This window comes from Phaseolus vulgaris, chromosome 3 (assembly GCF_051622355.1).
Source record: "Phaseolus vulgaris cultivar YP4 chromosome 3, ASM5162235v1, whole genome shotgun sequence".
NCBI lineage: Eukaryota > Viridiplantae > Streptophyta > Magnoliopsida > Fabales > Fabaceae > Phaseolus > Phaseolus vulgaris.
In genome coordinates this window covers 38,394,530-38,417,812 of record NC_143500.1, presented here as the reverse complement: position 1 = coordinate 38,417,812, position 23,283 = coordinate 38,394,530, and the positions used below count along the sequence as shown (strand labels likewise).

General features: G+C 33.0%; 1 protein-coding gene across 1 annotated transcript; it reads right to left on the bottom strand.

Annotated features, from left to right (window-relative positions):
• Positions 1 to 9,481: 9,481 nt before the first annotated feature.
• LOC137807419 (Leucine-rich receptor-like protein kinase family protein) lies at positions 9,482 to 12,995 on the bottom strand. The gene is made up of 2 exons (XM_068608055.2): positions 10,376 to 12,995; positions 9,482 to 10,098 (listed from the first exon to the last, which is right to left on the bottom strand). The coding sequence occupies exons 1-2, from the start codon at positions 12,900 to 12,902 to the stop codon at positions 9,689 to 9,691; spliced, it is 2,937 nt and encodes a 978-aa protein (XP_068464156.1). The 5' UTR covers positions 12,903 to 12,995; the 3' UTR covers positions 9,482 to 9,688.
• Between the last annotated feature and the right edge of the window lie 10,288 nt (positions 12,996 to 23,283).

Sequence of the window (23,283 nt, the reverse complement as noted above, 5' to 3'; positions counted from 1 at the left end):
CAACTTTTAAAGATTATAAAACTGAAGTTGAAAAACAACTTGATCTTCAAATAAAAGTTGTGCGATCAGATAGAGGAGGTGAATACTATGATAGACATACTGATTTGGGACAAGCCCCTGGTCCATTTTATGAGTTTTGTAAAAGCCAAGGGATTGTGAACCAATACACCATGCCCAATACTCCTCAACAAAACGGTGTTGCTGAAAGGAGAAACAAGACCCTAATGAACATGGTGCCTAGTATGTTAGCTAACTCCAATTTGCCCTTATTCCTCTGGACCGAGGCATTAAAAGCAGCAGTTCATATACTCAATAGAGTTCTTTCCAAATCTGTCCCTAAAACTCCTTATGAACTTTGGACTGGAAGGAAATCGAGTCTTAGATATATGAAAGTATGGGGCTGCCTTGCTGAAGCTAAAGTTTATAACCCTTTCTTAAAGAAGCTTGACATGAAAACAATAACTTGTCACTTCATCGGGTATCCGATCACTGAAAGGGTTATAGATTTTATTGTCCTTCCCACGTCACCCGCATTGTAGAAACCAAGCATGCTCATTTCCTAGAGGATTTCAAGATCAGTGGGAGCAGTGACAATCCTTACCTGGATTTACTAGAAGTACAAGAGGGGGGGGGGGGGGGGGGGGGAGATCTACATCGACTACTAATTTGCCTCTGATCACTCCTCTTGTACCCACTACGCGCGTCACTGCACCACCTACTCCATGCTTAGAACCTGATGCTACTCTGAATCCATTCGAGAATGAAGGAACCCTGAACGACAAACATCAGTACAATACAGAACCCGCTAATCAACTCAGGAGGTCATCTAGAACTAAAAATGCTACTAATTTTGATGATTATGTAACCTACCTGACTAAAGCAGAAATGGATGCCGGAAGGTATACTGATCCTACCTCTTACAATGAAGCCATTACTAGTGATCAGTCTTCTGAATGGAATAATGCCATGCTCGATGAGCTTGACTCCATGAAGAAAAATAATGTTTGGGATCTAGTAGAATTACCCGACGGAGTAAAACCTGTAGGATCTAAATGGGTGTTCAAAACCAAGCTAGATCAGAATGAAACATTGAACGCTTCAAAACAAGATTGGTTGCAAAAGGGTTCAATCAGAAGGAGGGAATTGATTATCAAGAGACCTTTTGACATGTCTCTCGAAAAGATTCCTTAAGGATCGTAATGGCCCTCGTAGCTCACTTTGATCTAGAGCTACATCAGATGGACGTCAAGACCGCTTTCCTTAACGGCGACTTGTATGAATACGTGTACATGCAACAAACAGAAGGTTTTAAACCTGAAGGTCAAGAACACTTAGTCTGCAAGCTGAAGAAATCCATTTACAGGCTAAAGCAAGCCTCACGACAGTGGTACATAAAGTTTGATGAAGTCATGAAGAAACAAGGTTTCCTTAAGAATCAAGTGGATCAATGCACCTACCTCAAGATGAGTGGGAGCAACTTTACTATACTTGTCCTTTAGGTAGATGACATTCTATTGACAAGTAATAGTATAGACATGTTGCATGAGTCAAAGCGCATACTTTCGCATAATTTTGACATGAAGGATCTCAGAGAGGTCGCTTATGTTATTGGCATCGAAATATACCGAGATAGAGCTAATGGGATTTTAGGATTATCCCAAAGGGCCTACCTTGATCGTGTCCTCACTCGTTATAACATGCAGCATTGCTCTCCTTCTGTGGCTCCAATAATTAAGGGAGATGTTTTCGGTTCTTTTCAATGTCCAAAAATAGAGGCTGAAAAAGAGCAAATGGCGATGATACCTTATGTATTTGTAGTTGGAAGCATTATGTATGCTCAAGTTTGTACTCATCCAGATATCGCTTACATTGCTGGAATGCTAGGTCGGTATCAATCTAATCCTGGTCTAGATCACTGGAAAGCAGCTAAGAAAGTACTTCGATATCTACAAGGCACAAAAGACTATAAGTTGACCTATAGGAGAAGTGACAGTTTAGAAGTTGTGGGTTATTCTGACTCTGATTTTGCAAAATGCAAAGATGACAAGAAATCCACTTCTGGGTATATCTTTATGTTAGCAGGCGGACCTATCTCATGAAAGAGTCATAAGCAGCAATTAACAACAACCTCAACAATGATGGCAGTATATGTTGCAGTGTACAATGCAACTTGTCATGGAATGTTGTTGCGAAATCTTATCGCTGGACTCAAAGTCATTAACTCCATTTCCAGGCCATTGAAGCTTTATTGTGATAACTCAGCTGCCGTTAGTTTTTCGAACAATAATAGTTCGAGTGGCGCTGGATTATATCTTGATACAAAGTACTTGTTCGTACGTGAGCGAGTTGAGGAAAATAAGCTTTGTGTTGAGTATATTAGTACTAAAAATATGCTTGCGGATCCGATGACTAAAGGTCTCCCACCTAAAGTATTTGAAGAACATGTTTCGAAGATGGGATTATCTAAAGACCTTATTTAGCATATTTGTACTTACTTATGTTTAATAAAATTTCCTCATTTACCTTGATTTGTGTGTCCTTAAATATGTTTATGCATAGACACTAACTGTACAAATCAAAGTCTAAAGGGCTTACTTATCAATTGATCCTAAAATTTACTTAAGTTTTAAATTTGTATTGTAGTATGATTAATGGGGGTCTTGAGTTGAATACGGATTCAAAGACTGTATTTCTCTGCTACAATTACAGTTTAGGACTAAAATGAGTATTAAAATCTGACCAGACTTATCTAATGCTCATAATAAATAATCCTTTGGCCAAGTGGGAGAATGTAAGAATATTATGTGGCACCTCACGATTATTTATCTTATTAATTGATCAATTACCATATTTATCCTATTATATTATTGGTAATTACTTGATGGACGTAATTACTCTTACCATAAATAATTAGGGTTTCCCCTTAGGTGTATTATAAATAGAGATTATCAGACAACTAAAGAGACACCCTCATATTCTAACATCACACGGCCGAAACTAATTCCCTAAAGGGATTTTCGAGCCTCTCATCTCTTTGTCTCTCTACTCACATAATTCCATTCTAAGCGATACACCCTAAAGGGGAACCCGATCAAGATCATGTCTTCGTCCCTCAGCCATATGATCACGGGTCTACCAGGTATTATTTAATCATTATTCATGTTTCATTATATGATTAAGGAATCCTAATCCAATACAGACTAGATGATAACATATTATACTAATGAAAAGATTCTCTATGAATAAATTATAAATTAGCCAACTTATCAGCACACACATTTCCTTCACGAAAAATATGAGTAACCCTAAACTTTTCCTATAGTAATTAAGACAAGTATTCCATCGATTATGAAGCATCCAAGAAACATTAGTTCTAGCAGTAAACGTAGCACAAACCAAAGCAGAATCACATTCCAGCCAAACATTAGTAAGCCCCATCTTTTGAGCTTCCTCCATTGCATGTATAACCCATAAAACTCAGCAACCAGAGCAGTCTGAACTTCAAGAAACGCAGAGAAAGCTCCAATAAACTCCCCCATACTCCCACGGAAAATACCTTCACAAGTAGCAAGACCAGGATATCCCCTAGCAGCCCAATCAGTGTTAATTTGAACCAAGTTTGGTGAAGGAAACTCCCATCTAACAAGAAGATGACGAAGAACTTTACCAGTACGAGTATTAATATAATTTTTTTTTATTACGTTGAAATCCAACATATCATTCTTCAGTGAAGCTTTAGATGAATTTCCATTAGACAAGTTAAATCTTTAATAACTGAAATAACCCTAGAAACCTCAATCTTATCCTGAAAACGAGCATAATTTCTCATATGCCATATTATCCAAATAGAAAAAGTTATCACAACAAGCTTAATCAATTTAACCAAAGGACTACCATCACTCTTAATAAAAGAGAGAAGAGAAGATCATCCTTATTAGAGAAATGAGAAGTAGGAAAAATCAGTCGAACCCAACTCCAAATACGCAAAACATTAGAACATTCAAAAAAATAAATGCTGAATAAATTCCTCATGCTTTTCACAAAGCGTACACATAGAGCAAATATGCAGACCTTTATTTTGAATATGGTGATCTGTAGGAAGCCGCCCATGAAAAACTTTCCAAAGGTAAATACAATGGAATATTCCAATCACTACCTGTCTAAAACTGAGAGACTGTATATGGAATGCTAGCACCATCAGATAATCCTACCACTAAAGAAGTAGTACCACACCATTTATCATCATAAAAATTAATAAAAAAACCTGTACCAAAAGTTCAAGAAGTATAATCAAGTATAGTAGAATAAAACTGCTTAGTTCCAGACCAAAGAGATGAGGATCTATAAACCATTCAAAACTCATATTTTGATTTAAGAACCATGGCTTTCAAGAGCAACAACCAAGGCTTGTTACTATAAGAAAAGTTCCAAAAGAGATTAAGAAGATATACATTATTTTCATAGTGAAGATTAATAATCTTCAAACCTCCATTCTCAAGGGGAGAACAAATTGTAGTCCAATTAACATTAGTTATACCTTTTTTTTTTTTTTCAGAATATCACTAATCCAGATAAAATTTTGACACCACTGCTCAACTTGCTTAAGAAGAGAAACATGTCATTTATACAAATTAAAACTATAAGATAAAAGACCCGTAATCACCGTATTGCTGCCCCCCTTCTATATACTATAAAATTTCATTATCTATAATACTAATACATGTGGATCTCCAACAATGTTTAATCATAATTTCAACAAATTTAATATTTAAGTTGACCACTAGTTCTGTGTTGTTGTTAGATAATAGTTTTACATAATTTAATTATGTGCATAGATGCCTAACTTAGTCTAATCTATATTGATAAGATTTTGCAGTGGCATAAAGAACAGGAACACTGAGGGCCTATATGTAATGGTGCATGAACCTACTCCTGTTTATTTCTTTAATCCAACTTCACAATGAAAGGACTCTGCACTATTTTATAAACTACTGTTAATTTAAACCACACAATAAGGAAAAAAAAAATGTTATTGCATCCACATACCTCTGCCCACAGTGAATCAACCTGCCATTAAGGTGAATGGAAAGATTTAAAATTGCAGGAAATGAAGTGTGAGAATAAAGCTTAATGATGAATTGAATAAAGGGAAATGGTATTGGAAATTGTCCTTTTTGGAGGTCACCAATGAGAGGTGTTTCTAACCTATGAAAGGGGCATAGAAGATGCATGCGTGATACACATGGATTATGAAGCAATTGTATACATTAAATGCAAAGTTGGTAGAGAATATACAATGAAGTGTAAATACTGGTCTTTCTCTAAAGCTGATATGACTGGTTTTTTAATAATAAGATAAGTAATAGGACTTAGTAGGAGGATTAATAGTGGTATTTTACCAAATAGAATTATGCAGAAACATCTGATGTATCTCTCACTACGTATGTAATACGGATCTGTGCTACTGCCTGCTACGGTTTATCTTGGACATATAATAACCAATCTAACTTTGGAGCTCTATAAGAGATTAATTCTTGAGAAATGTTAGTAATATATATATATATATATATATATATATATATATATATATATATATATATATATATATATATATATGGGTGTTTCTTCTCATTTATGGTAAATACAAATTTTAAAAAGTTGTTATTAGAGTATTAACTTGTTACAATATTAAAAATCTTATAATTAAATTAAAGTATTTCATAATATATAATTAATGTAAATCTTATTTTATAAATTAGTTTTATAAATTTAAATTAAATTTAAAAGTTTATTTCTTAATATTGAGATGTAAAAATGGCCTTAGTGTTACTAGGAATGTTTTCTATCATTTGCATTTAATAAAAATTATTATGTGGGTTTTGAGTTAGATATTTTTTTTTAGCAATGAGTAAATTAAATAATTTGAGTTAGGTATATGCCGGTTGTGCATAGACTTTTGCTCAAATACATAACTCCAGTCACAAGTAACCTATAGATTTCAATTTTGATTCATAGAAAAACAAAACCTTTTTGTATGAAATATTGTGGAATCCATTTGAAAAACTTCATTGAGTTTCTTGGTTGGAAAAAATGATTCAGTTATAGAAAAGTATTAAATATTTTTAAACATAGAAGTGGATTATTTTTTTAAGATTTACTTGTGATTAACGGGTGACTAATTTATATTAGCATGATACAATTAGTAGTGAATTTTAAGTTAGTGGGTTGAAAGTATTAGATTTAGTTAAAATTAATCTTGTGGTTTAGGGTGTGAAGTGGAAGAAGTGTGAGGATTTGAGAAAACAGAAATGTAAGAATTTGAGAAGAAAATTTCTGTGTTTGGATTGAGATAGATAAGAGTGAATGTGTGAGAAATGTTTTTTTTGTCTTCATAAGTATGTGAGTGATTTGATTGTTGTAAGAATATTTTGAATTATTTTTAATAGTGTAAAATGTAAGATTATAAATTTACCCTTATGTATAAAAAAATTGAAAAATAAAATATGAGCTATTTTTGTGTACATTTTAGTTAATTAAAATATTATAAAACTAAAATTATAAATAAAATAATAAAATAATGTAAAATGAAAATAAAAAAATTAAGTAAAATATTTTAATATTTTTGTGTTTTATTAATTTTTTTATTATTAATTTTATTAATTAATATTATTTAATTCTATTAATAATATAATTAAATGTTTTTGTTAGTTAAAGTAATATTCAAAATCCTAAATTCAAATTCTAAATATTTAATGTCCTATTAAAATAAAAATTTGAAATATATAGAATTTTTAAAATATTCAAAATCTTAAATAAATTTAAATCCTAAATTATTTAATATATTGTTAAAATAAAAATATGAAATATATAAAATTTCTAAAATATTCAAAATTCTAAATTATTTAATGTAATATTTAAATAAAAATCTGAAATATATAAAATTCTTAAAATATTCAAAATTCTAAATTATTTAATCCTATTTAAATAAAAATCTGAAGTATATAAAATTTCTAAAAGATTTAAAACAAAAAATAAATACAAATCTTAAATTATTTAATGTCTTATTTAAATAAAAATTCATAATCGATTTTGTGTACTTGGATAATCGATTATACAAACATTTTCCAAGTATAACCGATTAAGGACGAAGGCTTATTCATATGGTAATTGATTATCCAAACGTGTTCCAAGCATAATCGATTAAGGATGAAAAGTTATTTAGATGGTAATCGATCACCTATATATATTTTCTACCATAATCGATTAGGGCACAAACAACATTGACTACATAATCGATTATCCTAAAAAAATACACTTATAATTGATTATGTTCTCAACTTAATCAATTATCCTTGCCTGTGTTTTTGAACAAAATCGATTATGTGCGTTAATCAGAAACACCAAAACGCTACCATGCACAAATTATTTTTGAGACAAAACTGGAGAATGACACTGCTTACATGGCTTTCATCTTATTTCTATGCATATATGCGAGGACGAGTTTCATACCCTTCCACACTTTTCCTCGCCCTCACATAAGCGTAAACATGTAGATTCAAACACGAATAATCTCACAAAACGGTCGTCGAGAACAAAACATCCTTTAATACAAACACAACATAAGTGTTTTAGTGGTGTGAAACAAAATAAGAGTTTCTACTTTAGGGAAACTTACATATCATCATGCTTTTTTAACTATACACTTTTTTAAATACAATAGTTCTCCTCATCCTTAATGTAATTTTCATTTTACTAATTTAAGGTGCAAATGGATATATAGGATCAAATATAACTCAGATAACACTTATAAAATTAAGTTGGTTATTTTATGAACCAACCAAGTTGAAAGACTGATTATGAAGATATATTTTCTACTATTGTGAAAATTATAACTATTAAACGTTTCTTGTTGTTGCTACTGCCAAGCTTGGGAACTTCACAAATGAATGTTCACAATGTCTTTTTACAATGTGAACTTGATGAAGAAGTGTACATGGAATTATACCTTTTCTGTTAGTCCTCTTTTTTTCTAATTAAGTATTTTGTCTTTGAAATTTTCTGTATGATTGTGATGTTCAAAAGTGTCATTACAATCCTACTCTAACTACTTTCAATTGTTGAGTGGAGATTATTGTAGGGTGTATCAATTGTCATGTGACGTAGACCAGATGAATTGAGTCACAATTGAATCATGACGTTTATGTTAAGTAGAAAAAAATTATATTCTAGATATTTATTATAACTTTTGACCTAGTGATAAGTGTTTAGCTTTATGAAATCTTCATGTTTCAACTTGAAGGATATTAGGTCATTATCTTGACTATAATATTGTAGAAATATTATGAGTTTCACATATCATATATAATAAGATATCATATATAATAAGATTGAAGTATAAAAAACCACTTAGTTAAAAAGATTTTATAAGTGAACAAATGTATATAAATATTAGAATTAAGTTACTATAGTTTCTTTTATTACTATTCTTTATATAGATGGATAAGATCCCTTAATTATTATTGTAAAAAGTTTATAATTTGTTGTCTTAAGGATTATTTTGACATTTTTATAATTTTAAGAAATAATTTTGTTAATATTATAATTTCAAAGAATAAATTGATTGATTTTCTCATAAATTTGAAAATAATTTTTTATTTATAAATTTTAATGATCAATCTAATTTATTATAATAATTGTAGAAGCTAAATTGATACGGGTATGATGGAATTGAAGGGTTGACAAATAACACTACTTTTGGAAGACCCCACATTCTGACTCTAAAAGTGGAAGAGTGAGTGGCCAAACAATATAAACTTTTTGTAAACATCCTACAATTTACATTTGGAGAATTTGAGGAATCAAATTATGGTATACACATGGAAGTGTTTCAACTTATATAATCATAACCCTAATTGATTTGAAGCCAAGGTTAACAATGGGATGAAATTTTGTAAGTAATTACTCTTTTTCATTGCTCTTTGAGTCTGATGTCATAGCCATTAGACCCTTTACCGACATTGAAGAAATATTAGTTGATATTGAATGGATAATTTTAGATGAACCCTAATCGTGATATCATGTGAATGAATAGCATGATTATATGATAAAATAACCAATTTGCATATTTGTTTAAAAATATTTTTCAATGACATTCTTTGCTCCATGTAAACTTGAAAACAACGACAAAATGACGACATTCATTATGTAATCTCTATATACGACAACTTGACCTACCGACATAAACAATCATGTAAAAGTGATTTTCTAGTATTAAATTATGTGTGCAATCTGAATAGGATTCATGTGTAGTTATTTTTCTTTTCTTTTTCTTATCAATATGCACTTCATAACTAGATAATTACATAAAAGGTAGCCACAAAGACAAATGGATATATAATTAATATCAACTTGATCATCTAAATAAAAGAAAAGAAGTATTGAACTGAGTGTTTCAGTCAACGTACATCACAAACATGTCTGAATAGAAGAAACTTGCCTTCACAAATTGTAGGAAGAATTCATAACTTAATGTTCAATTTTCGCAATATACAAAAATTCACTGAATCAATGGTAATCACAATAGTATGAATGGAATTAGTCTACCAAATAAAAAAAATGTATCAGGGAAAATAAAAACACACATTAAAGAACATCATTTTATGTTTCAACTACTTAATTTTTTATTTATTTAATAAGTTAAAGAATTAACACGTTGAGATTGACTTGGATGAGAGGTTGACTTAGTAAGGTAGTCCTTTAACCTCTCCATCTCTTGTGCTACATCGTGCATGGTTGGTCTTGTTGAAGGGTTGTGCTGAGTGCAGATTAACCCCAGCTCAATGAGTTCCAGAATAACATCTCTCCAAACTTTGTTGTGAGGGTTTGGCAGACCAAAAGGATAGCACCTTTGAAGTGCTTGTTGAACAAAGTTTTGAAGGTGGTGTGGTTGTGTGTACAGTTTTTTGAGCCACTCACACAAGCTTGAGCCTTCATGGCTGAGTACATCTGTGGGGCGTCTACCTGAGACCATCTCCAACACAACTACTCCAAAACTGTAAACATCTCCCTCAGTTGAAACATCTTTTCCCATTCCGTATTCTGTGTAATGGAATAAAGAATAATCAGTTCTGCATCATAACACTGTTTGATAAATAGCATGCATGGTTATAAAGTTCACATAGACACATACTCATCTAATCACAAATCAACACAGGTTTAAGTAATACATGCATGTTTCTATACAATATTTAAAAATGGAAGAAAATTCAAACGATATAACATTTTCTGAGATTAAATAGATGTAAGAAAATTTTATCATACTTCTTTTTTAAGAGGATATAGAAAAATGTTGGATCTAATTTGAGGAAGTACGTACCGGGAGCAATATAACCAACGGTGCCACATAACAAAGCATTTGTTGAACTGAAAGATGAGATACTGGTGGATGTATTCTCATCACTTTGTAGAAGCCTTGAAATTCCAAAATCAGTAATCAAAGCTGTCATATCTTCATCAAGGAGTATATTGCTTGGTTTAAGATCACAATGCACTACTTTCACTGGAGAGTAATGGTGAAGATAGGCCATGCCCTCAGCTACATCACTGCAGATTCTTAGTAATTGAACCACATTCAATCTTTGGCTTGGATATAGGTGCCTCTCAAGGCTATTATTTGGCATCAAGGGAAAAACAAGAGCATTAAATTCTGGCCTACAACAAATTGTTATGATCCTTATTAAATTTCTGTGCCTTATCTTTTTCAGTATTTGACATTCCCTTCTAAAGCTCCTTGAAATCTCACCATGTGTTGTGTCCAACACCTTCACAGCTACTCTTGTACTATCTTGGAGCATTCCTTCGTAGACCTGTCCAAACCGGCCCGAACCAATTAAGCTTGAAGCACCGAAGCCTCCGGTGGCTTCTTTTAGTTGTTCATATGTAATTCTTGGGTACTTTACCTCATTTGCTGCCTCTTCTGCATTCTCCAAATCACCTCTGCTAACAATTGCAATTCCTTTTTTCACTATTGATTTCCTTACCATTGGGTACCTAAAAAGTATGCATAGGAGAGGGGTGCCAAATAGTGACACGGGAATTAACAAGAACACCAAATGATAACTACATTTCTTGTGACATTGTTGCATGCCTTTAAACGGGCCACAGAGACCACGATTTCCCAGGAAAGAGTCTATGGTAAGGTTTGAAAATGCTCCCTTGTTTGACACTTTCCCTGAGAATTTGTTGAAAGAGAAATTAAGTTCCTTCAGCGAGGGAGACAGCTGCATGGACTGTGGTATTGCCCCAGTCAACTGATTTAAAGACACGTCAAGTGATCTAATATAGAGCAATTGGCCTAATGAATAAGGGAGAGGGCCCTCAAAGGAGTTACCAGAGAGGTTGAGGTACTCAAGTGCTATGCAACTTTCCAGTTGTGGTGGGATGCTGCCAGAGAGGTTATTCAATGATAAATCAATAGCTAGAACCATGTCCATTTTACTGAGTTCTAATGGTAAAGACCCATGTAAGTTATTGTTTGATAAATTCAGGTATAGTTTCAAGCTACCCAAGGCTGCAACTTCTGCCGGAATCAACCCAGTTATGTTGTTGTGAGATAAGTCTAAAATCTCCAAATTGACACATTTTCCCAGACTTGGTGGGATTGTTCCAGAAAGCTGGTTGTCATAAAGTAAAAGCCTTCTTAACTGAGTGAGATTTGCGAAACTATCTGGTATTGGGCCAGAAAGCATGTTTCTTGACAAGTCAAGAAGTCCCAGATGCTGAATGCCTCCAAGGGTTGAAGGAATCTCACCAGATATTGAATTATTTGACAAATAAATTCTTTCTAGCCTATTCATATGGCTGAGGCTGGGAGGGATCGATCCATTTATTAGGTTACTAGACAACTTCAAGAAACTCAGGTTGACAAGGTTGGCAATACTAGCAGGTATGGAGCCATATATGAAATTTTTTTCTAGGTGGAGTTGTTGCAGGCTGGTAGGAAGCTCACCAATACTATGAGGCAGCTTGCCACCAAGATTGTTTCCCGCCAATTCAAGTTCTTGAAAGTGTGATAAATTCACCAAGGAAGCAAAGAAAGGCTCAAGGTTGGTATTACCATCATGGCTAGTAAAATTGTTGTATGACAAGTAGAGGAATTGTAGTTGTGGCCAGTTACTTACAATCTTAGAAGGAAGCTCTCCACTCAACATATTCAACCCCAAATCAAGCCATTTTAGTTTGGTAGAATTTGAAAGTGCTAAAGGAACTTTTCCTGAAAGCTTGTTAGACCAAAGTAATAAGAACTGGAGTTCTTTAAGGATACACACTTTATTCAAGGGGATTTGGCCCCCTAAGGAATTGTTAGAGAGGTCTACATAACCCAGTGAAGTCCCATTGCAGAAGAGTGATGGGGGGATCTCTCCCTCAAGATGATTGCTTCCCAAGTCAAGGTAGTCCAAGTTGTGAAGTGAACCAAACTCGGATGGAATGTGACCCTCCAGAAAATTCCCAGACAAACTGAGTTGTCTAAGCTGAACCAAATGGCCTATTTCTTTTGGAATTTGCCCCACCAAAAAGTTCCCAGAAAGATCAAGAATTTGCAAGGAAGAGAGGTTAGCAAGAGCAGGGGAAATGGTGCCTCCTAGAGACCTTCCACTGAGATCAACCTCTACGATCATGTCGCTTGCATTGTTGCATCTCACACCTGACCAATCACAAACATGAACACCGGGTGACTTCCAACTATCAAGAGCGTTTTGAGGGTCTGAAACAATGCCTGACATGAATGAAACAAGTGATTTTTTTCCATTCACGATGCCAGCATTTTCTTTCCAAAGAACTGTAGAATGAACAGTATCCAGAAAGAAAAATAGGAACACTGCTAAACTAAACAAGCCCATCATGAATCAAAATATCTTGTCTCTATCTTAAAAAGGAAAAACAATGAAGAAAACTGTTGAAGACAAAGGAAGGATGTACAGGAACTGGGGCAACGTGTCTGAATTGAAGGGGAGAACTTAATTTAAAGGAAGCATTAGTGATAGAAAAATTGTGAAACCATGTGCCTAATTGCCGTTGAAGTAGCAAACCAATCGTTTGGTGCCTACGATGTTTGACTTTGAAATTGACATATAAAGAAATGACACATGAGCAACGTTAGGGGTGTTTAGCAATAGTGAAGTACATGTCAGCAGGATAAGCCTAACATTTGATTTTCTTTTATTAATGAAGATATCATATTCATATCATATGATATGGCAAAATTCTGTTATGCAGCATTGGTTGTTAGAATGAGTTGAAGTAGTGGATTATGTGCTGTTAAAAACGATAAGCTAGGTTAATAGGCACTCCATGTGGGGACTGTGCTGACAATGTTGATTTTTTTGTGTTTGTGGGCTGCAGTTATATTGATACGTGGTTGGATTTCAGCATTATTTGTTTATGGTCACCATAGTTGAAGAGTTCCCATGACTTCCTTAAAAATCAAAACTTCTGATTAATAAGATTTCATTGTTAAAATCGCTTTTATGATGCTGCAGACGATCGAATGTTATGGACTAGACTATGATCATCTAGCATTATACTGAATGTCTAATGTTTTATAGTGATCATCTAATGCTTTAAATAAAATTAGACAGTCACTGATTACGTAGATGATGATCGTTTATCATAGTAGAAGTCCAGAATACGTCTCTCCATCATAGTTGTGGTTTTGATGTTTTTCTTTGGAACCTTTTCAGCATTGTTTTACAACAATAGTTTAAGGTTATTCTTTGTTTTAGCATTTTTTTTTCTATTAACCATTTATATTTTATGCTTCTTTCTTATTAATGACTTGATTGTTATGTATATGTGAGGCTCAGACATACGTCTCTCAAATGGTGCGTATGTGTCGGACACATGTATCAGACACGACACTCGTACAACACTTGTAAGACATATATCAGTAAAGTGTCCAATTCAAAAAATATGTTATATTTATGACAATTCTAGCACATTTGTAACACAATTAAAAGAGAAAAAAGTTTAAAAACTCAAATTTATAGTATAAAATTTTATTATAATTATAAAAATAAGGAACAAATCATTTTCAACGAGTCATGAGAAACCTCTTTGTGCTAAAAAAAAACTAACACATACTTATCCATATAAATTTTTATTGTCAATTTATATAATTATTAATTATATAATATATAAATTCATTTTCTTATGTTTTGTGTCCTACATTTTAGAGAATATACATATTTCCGTGTTCGTGTCCTACATTTTAAATATTATGCGTATCTCTATGTTATCCGTGTCGTATCAGTGTCTATATCAATATTTATGCTACACAGTTATGTATAGATCAAGTTATTCACATTAGATCATTTTTCCATACTCCTTTTATTGTACCATGTTTTTTAGTTAAAAAATTCAAATTTCAGTTTCAGTAAATTTTAACATGTTTTTGATTTTGTCTTATAGTATCTGATGTTTGTTCTCGTTTCTGAAATATAAAATATCATATTTAGTATTAGAGCTTTTTTTAAGATTTTTGCATTAATAGCAATACAATGTGATCCATATGAGACTGTTAATATTTTATGTTGGCAAAATAGGCCAGCTATACCGCGTGTTGCTTTTCGTACATTGTTTTTATTTTTATTTTGCAAACACTTATATTTAATTAATAGAGGAACTCTACCAAACTAATTTACATATTTTACGATAGTATATTTTCAATATCAAAAGTACAATGAAATAAAATAGTTAACAGCACAGTGTTACTCTCATGGATATTAACTTTTATATTCAACGAGATATATTCTTTAATAATAAAATATTCAACGAAAATTCTTTAATTTCCGTAACAGCAATTTTGTCATGTTTCGTATCATGCTAACTCTCCCTGAAAACAACACTCCAGTGACATTTGAACATAAAATACAAAATATTTGATATCAAATTTAATACATACAAAAATTTGATTATTCCAATTATTGTTTTTAAAATATTTCTTTTTTATTGGGGTGATACTGGATCCTTGGTCCATGAGCTTGTTACTAATTTTGTTAATGGATTAATATTTTCAATCTCACAGTTCACTTTATCCTAACCTGCACGTCTAAAAAAATATGAAATATAACTACAAAATTAGAGAAATGAGGCAAAAAAGAGAGTTAGTCTTTGTTTAGATTGAGGAATAAAATTTCGAAAGTGTAAAATAAAATGAAATGTATAATCATATGAATTAAATAAGAAAAGATAGAGATTAAAAGAAATTGAATCTGAATTATGATCTCACTCGATAAAATGTAATATGGAGAGGTCATGCACCTAAGTACTCCATTAGTCGGAGTCGGTGTCTCGACCATATTGTGTTTCATTCAGAAATTAGTTAACAACACCATTAATCAATTATTACGTGATAATCATATTAAAATTACGATCAACAATCATATTAAAATTACGATCAACAGATAATTGTGTTTTATTGAGTTATATTAGTCAACCCGTACATTTTGAGATTTAAAATTGTAGCTATAAATAGACAATTCTCTTTTAAAAGAAAGATAATGAAACTTTTATTCTGAACATTAGTACTCTAAACCTTAAAATTGACTTGAGCATCAGAGTGTCATCACATATACTTCTACTAAGAGAATCGAAAGAACGACAAGGTGAAAGACCAAAGACCAAAGACAAGACAACAAAGTAAAGAATGTTTCATTCCTGCAAGAACATACACACACTCGCATTTTTTTTTGCTATGTGGATTAAAACCCAATCCAACTTTTCCAAAAACACAATTTTGAGATGTAAGAACAGTCTCAAAGTTTGATTTACCTTTTGAAAGCTTATCCACATTTTTTACAAGATAGTGAACATTCTTTTCAAGAGATGCACAATTTTCACAAAAAACTTGAGTCACATTTGCAAGAAGAGTTTTTGTTAATCAGTTCCAGATTTTCAAAATCATTTTTCGAATTATCCATCTCTTCTTCCAATGCTTTGACTCTATTTTCCAGCCAATTATCCAAGTCTTTCAATCGGTTGTTTAAAAGGGTGATAACTGTCGTTTTGCTGTCAAATTAATATGATTCTAGCGTAGACTTGTCTAACACTAGAGAGATGATAGTATAATTGTGGTTAGATGACCCCAAGTCGTCTCCCAACGAATCCAATAGTAAAATCAGTTGATCAGGGTTTAGAATTTATCTGCAAGCAATAAAAGTTAGCAATAACAATAATAATAAAAGGGGGGTTAAGATAGTTGTGCATAAAATATAAAAGAGATTGAAATAGAAAATAAAAAGCGGTTGATCCCAAGTTCTTCCACCATTGAATTCTTCACAGGTTCTCTAAAGATTGATCCTTTCTCAATCCTCCAACAGAGCTAAATCAGATTGAACATGCGCCGATCTGATTCAACTGAAACTCACCAATAAAACATGCGTCTACTAGTTTAATCAATACCCACTTTGTTCCATGCGTATACTCCATGGGAATGCTTACCTCCTCTCTCTTGAATCATGCGCCCAAGAAATTAATTAGAACAATGCGAACTAACTAAGAAACCAAAGTTTAAGATAAGGAAGACTCTCAATCATGCGTTCAAGTACAACCTCTCACAAAAACTAGTTTTCCATAAGATTAGACAATAAAAACAACTGCTACAAAGAATTGAAAAATGAAACTTTTATTGAATAAAACCTCAGAACTCAATGGGAAATTACAAAAGAATCAACCAAAAAGGTTTAGCCTTCCATGTGGAGGCAAAACAAAAGAATTACAAAGAAGAAAATAAACTAAGGAAACCCTATGAAGCTCCTTCCTTTCTCCTTTATGCTTGTGTCCTTTTATAGGCTTTTCTGATCCAAGGATCTTGAGAGAATATTGTAGTTTATATTTTGTTAACCGCTTCCAAGTTTCCATCTTTCCAGAATTCTTGTATTTTGCAGAAGATTTGCTTCCAATTCTGTTTCTGAGATATTGTAGATTTTATTTTCTCTTTCTTCTCCTCAGAATTTGTTTTCTGTTTTGGTTCAAGAAACAACTTGGACTTTTGCATATTTGGCCCATTCACAAAGGTAGATGCTTCCTTCGGATAATTTACTCTAAAAACACAAAATTAACAATAATAATAGTTAAGGCCCAAATAAACCCAATTATAAGAATATTAATTAAAACAATGGATTTATTTATTATTATAGTCCAATAATCTATGAATAAGGCTAGTGAGTGTAAATAAATATATGCTCATCAAAGGGCCATGTGAATGTTTCAAGAAGCTAGATGTAATTTTCAAAATTGATTGAGGTGCTGGAACTTACACTGCTTGTGACAGATTCTCCCTTTGCCATTAGGCACAAATTTGACTCTTCATTTCCACTTGATGATGAGCTTGAGGAAGAAACATCACTGTCTTGCCAAACAATGTAGGCTCTTTTAGATTTGCCCTTCTTCTTAAATTTCTTGCTTGATCCTTTCTCTTTGCTTTCTTTGTTGGGGCAATCAACTTTTATATGGCCTTGTTCACCACATCCAAAGCAGGTATATTTGTTAGTATTAAAATCATTGAGTTTCTTGTTGTTATACCTGTTGGAGGATTGATTTTTGTTGTTGTTTTTCTTCAAGAATTTGCTGAATTTCCTGGTTAGCAAACTAAGAGTATCTTTATCACTGTCCTAACTTGATTCTTGACAATTTTTGTGACCTACAATCTTCAAAGAAATGTTTCTCACATGCTTCTCTTCATGCTCTTGATCACTCAGCATGTTCATCTCAAATTCATGTTCTCTGAGCTTTCCAAATAATGAAGCTATTGTCAAGAATGTTAAATCTTTAGATTTAGAGATGGTTGTGACTTTGTGCTGCCAAGATCTATCTAAACACTTGAGGATTTTGATATTGAGTTCCTCCCTTTCAAAGGCTTTTCCTAAGCTGATGAGATGGTTGACAATATGAGTGAACCTCTTTTGAACATCAACAATGGTCTCCCCTTTTTGCATTTTGAACATCTCATACTCCTGAATAAGAGCATGCTTTCTTTACATCATTGGTTCCTTCATGAGTAACTTCAAGAATATCCCACATTTCTTTAGCTAAAGTACATTGTGATACCCTGAAAAACTCATCAGAATTTAGAGCAGATGTTATGATATTCTTAGCAATGCAATCAAACATAACCTTTTTTCTTTCAGACTCAGTCCATTGAGACCAAGGTTTTTCAACAGAAACATTATCTTTTTCAACTTTTGGAATATAATGACCATTTTCAATTGCATCCTAAATTCCTCTATCTATTGATTCCACAAAAATCTTCATTCTTACCTTCCAAAACTGGTAATTCAAACCACATCTGGTCTGTTAATAGATGCACCTTCCCCAAAAAGATATTTTTCAGCCATGAAAAAGATTTTAGGATAAAAAACTTGAATGACTTTCAAAAACCTAGCTCTTGATGCCAATTATAAGAATTGTAGGCCTTAAACAAGAGGATGGTGAATTGTTTATGAAAGATTTTCGAAAGTTTTGAAGGTAGATTGAAAGCCAATGAGAAATCAATGAAGGAGAAATCAGTTCAGCCAAAAATAAATTTGTTTTTAATATGATTCCATAAAATCAACCGATTGTTAAACAATCAATTTTTTTTATCAGCAGTTATTAAAAACCAAAGCAGAACAGATTTAAATGAGATAAGGGATAGAAAAATCAACACAAAAAGTTTTATACTGGTTCACTCTTTACCAAGAGCTACATCTAGTATTAAAAACCAAAGCAGAACATATTTAAATGAGATAAGGGATAGAAAAATCAACACAAAAAGTTTTATACTGGTTCACTCTTTACCAAAAGCTACATCTAGTCCTCAGAAACCTTTGAGAATTCCACTAAGCAATCAAACACGTTGATTACACAACACATACCAAAGTGGTGATCTTGAACCCTTCAAGAACACACACCACCTTTGCCAAACAACACCACAGATCACAGAACAGCCTCAAGATCTGCACAACAACAGTTCTTACAAAAATACAATAGTCAAGAGAGAAAAGGAATGATAACACCTGGTTCAATCACATATTGAGAATGAAAAGTACAAAGCAATCATATTCCACTTTTAGAAAGAATCCAAAGCTTGAAGCAATCTTGACAAAATGATTGAAAAGAGATAATCTGAATCACTAACAACCAAAAGCGTAAAACATATTATTTAAACTTCAATTAGTTGTTAAAAACATTTAATGCAAAAGCCAAATCAGTTTTAAAACAATTAAAACAGATTAAACCACTTTAACGGAATTTTGTTAAGGATTTCAAAAAATCAACCGATTGAAAACACAAAACAATCGGTTGAAATGGCTTGACACTACAGTCAACCAATTTCAAGCCTTTTCAAATTCTTTTAAAAAACACTAAGTGTAAAACAACTGGTTGAAACGACAATTCAACAGGTTGATTTTCCACTTTCTTTAGAAAACATATATTTTTCAAAAAGAACTTGAATCAAGCAACCTTGGATCATAACTACGAGTGGATTAAAAAATTCAAACTACTCAAAACACACACACACAAGCAACAACAGAGTCTTCAAGCAATCCACTTGGATTTAGAGACATCAAAGCCTATGTTCAACACTATTGTGGGTCAAGATGTCAAAGCTCGGATCTCACAAACTCTTTCCTTCCGATCTTCCTACGACTTCACATTCTTGGATTGTCAAAGCATCTAGGGTAGGAGCTTCGCCATCCAAGTGTGAGTGTCTGGAGAGGACTAGAGCTTCTGATATCTTCCTTTTGAAAACTAGCCTAGAAGCGGTGTGCTCATCTTGTTTGGATTGGACATGAACGACACCAGTTGGGGCAACCTCCTTCAATACTAAAGTATCCTTGGCTGCCCTCATCTGCCTTGCGCGTCCAACCAACTTGGTTTTGCTTATCAAGGAAAGCATGTTCTCTACAAAACAAAAAGCTAGTTTCAAAACTTACAAAACTAAACATTTTTCAAAAGTTGAAGCTAGAAAGAGTGTATACCAATATAAGCTTTGAGAGAACCCGATAGGTATTCTCTCGTCAAAAGTGTCGATGTGTCAAAAACAACTTTGAGGTTCTCCAAGAATTCACATATACCCCGCTCCCTTGGGGACAAGTCTTCGAGACGCCAAGCACTCTGGAAGTGAGGGTTGGGCGACCAATATAGGGAAAAACCATCTAGCAGATATGGGTCTCCGACCGAGGCACAAACTTTTATAAATCAACCCTTAAAATTCTTGTAGGATGATTGGAAGAGGGTAAGCAAACTTCTTATGGGGACACCATTTAAAGAAGCCCACAACTGCTGACCAGAGTGTTTAAACGTGAAGAAATAAAAGAATACTTCCACAGTCAACGAAATACGAGATGGGAACACAAGATAACAAAACCTTAGATAAACGCCCAACTATTCGGATGCAGCTGGACAGGAGCCACGTTGAGTTCGGTCAACAACTTTTTTTTTCAAAAATTGAGAGAGGAAGATGCAACATGACTTTGGTAAAAAAAAGTGGTGTAAAAGAAACAAATGACCCATCGGGGTCTGACGAATCATCACAACACACTAGTTCCTCTTCTCTGCATACTATTATTTTCACTAAGTTCTCATCTTTTTTGCTTAGACCCCCTACCCTCAACTCTCTAATTTTTAAACGAGTGGTATAAACAGAGGTTTTCTTAAGCAATTCTTTTTCGGTCCAAGGGTAAGCAAAGGCATAATCCGTCTCTAAAAATGGCTAAAACAAAGCAAATATACAAATAGGAAAAACAGTTAAGCACAAGCATCGTATAAAGCAAACCAAACAAGCACATAAGGAAGAACAATATAAAAGGCCAAAGTATAAGTTCTATTATTCGAAGGAATGGAAGAATGTACTTAGCTCACGGAGGGACACGGTGGCACAAGGGAAATGTCTTCTTTCTTTTCTCTTTGAGTCTTAGTTAAAAAAGGCCAGTATGAAAATGAAAAGGTTTTTTTTGGGTTTTACAAAATCTAAAAAGAATTTGAAACGACACCTTTTCTTAATCGTTGATCATGGGACACGTGGACACATCATTAAAGTTATCATGAAATTGTCCCATCAAGCAACACCTCGAAAACCACGAGCCAACCACCCTTTAACTTAACGTCTTTTCGAACAATTAAACCTCTTCGCCTCGTCCTGCTCGGCTTGAGGCTGGGGGTTGTGTACTGGTTGAACGTGCTTGGGGTCTGACCCGAGCACTTATGCATATTATTCTAGCCCGATTAGTTGAAGAAGATAAATACTTAACGCAACCCAAAGCAATAATAAACCCAATGATTTGTTAAAAAGTCGGCCCAAATGACTAGCAAAATATATTAAAACAACTGAATAAATAATTGAATCAGTTAGGCACAAATATTGACTCTAAATTCGATGACAATAAACCGTTAGAGATAATGCTCTGCCAACACCCCTAAAATAAAGGAAATATATTAACAAAATATCTTTATGGTTGTTAACTCCTAAAGGGAATATCTACGAGTATTATTAAAGGGCCTCAAGACCTTGAACAAAGTGAAGCTCCTTTCACTGTGGATTTCAAGCATCTCAAAGCAACAACAACAAAAAAGAAAAGTTGACCAAAAGTGCACCACCAAGACCTGATCCACGTCAACCAACGAGAACAACACTTAAATAGTTGACATATTTTAAAAAAAAATCCTTCATATTACTATTTTCAATGGTTCTATTGACAAATTGAGAAACATCAACATTTATTTTACAATGTAAAAAATATTAAAATTAAATTTAACTGATTTCATAAGACTGTTTTTGTCTTTAAAAACTCACATATTACAATACAATAAAAATTGAAAATTTATAACTATTAATAAAACATGAAAAATATACTATCAATTTATTCCTCTGTCCAAATTTCTCTTTTTTTCTTATTAATTTTATTATATATTTTTTATAATATATCAGTTTTTCACAAAATGTGGAAAGTATGTTAAAAAAAGAATGTGGAAAGTAGGTACGTGGGAAGGGAAGAGAGAGAAAGTAGAAAGTAGGTAACTGGTCTGTGTAGTGGAGAATCATAACAACTGTTTTTTAAATAAATTTTAAAACTGCTACAATAGTAGAGAGTAATTAACAATAATAGGAATTCAACTTTTTTCCAATATTAACAAAAAAAGTATGAGATTCAAAATCATGAGAATTAAAAGAAAAGAATACCATTATTGTGGAATACTTTTATACTATATATATATTTAATCCCATCCACTCATCACCCTAAAAAATCGACCAAACATTCCATGAATATGAAAATACATTAGTCAATAGTGGTTGGTGCTGCCTCATTGTTAATTGTCTGACTGCTTTGTGAGGCCTCAACATTGTTAGAATTTTTTTTTTCTCAACATTGTTAGAATGGTCAATCACCGGTTCTTTCAAATGCTTCATCATTAGTAGCTAGTGTTTTAGAAGCAGGAAGTTTCTTGTGAGGCTTTGTTTCCAAATTGTACATATATTTGTTCGGATCACAATCAAGCTTTTCCATACTACTGTGTAGAAGTGTTTAAGACTCTGCTAGATCATTGTTGGGCTGAGCATCAACACCAACAGCTGGATCAACTTTAATATGGGGAGTCACCACCTGAATCTCCTTCGAATATATCAACCATCATGCCTAACACCTGGAAGACAAAAGATACTAATTAATGGTGAATTACAATCAAACATAATTTTCCAGATATACAATTACATTACTATAAAAGAAAAAACACTCATGCAAACATTATTGAAAAAAGAACTATATGAATAAGTGAAACCCCATGATCTATCTAACAAACATTAATGATGATTTTAAAATACTCAGCCTATGGATAAAACAGTGGAAAACTAACGGTGAAGACGCGCCGATGGAGGGCGTTAGAAATGGAAGCCCGCAAACTGAGCTTAGGTTTTGCAGAGAGAGGTTTGTGCTTAGGAACCAAGGTCTAATTGCCTTCTCTTCCATGTAATTTGCTAACTATCATAATTGAGAAGCAATAATATACTAAATATAAAATAAGATAATAATAATGATTTAATATGACAACAAAAGTGATTACAGTTCTAACAGAGACATTATCTCTAAACTCATCCAAAAAACGCTAAATATCGAAATAATTGTTTTACCTTGCATACACTGGGGAAAAAATAACTTCCTGCCAAAACTCAAACAAAACACATGAATAAGCAAACAAACAAATCAATGTTACGTTAATAATCATTTTCCCAAAATTAAAGGGGGGTGG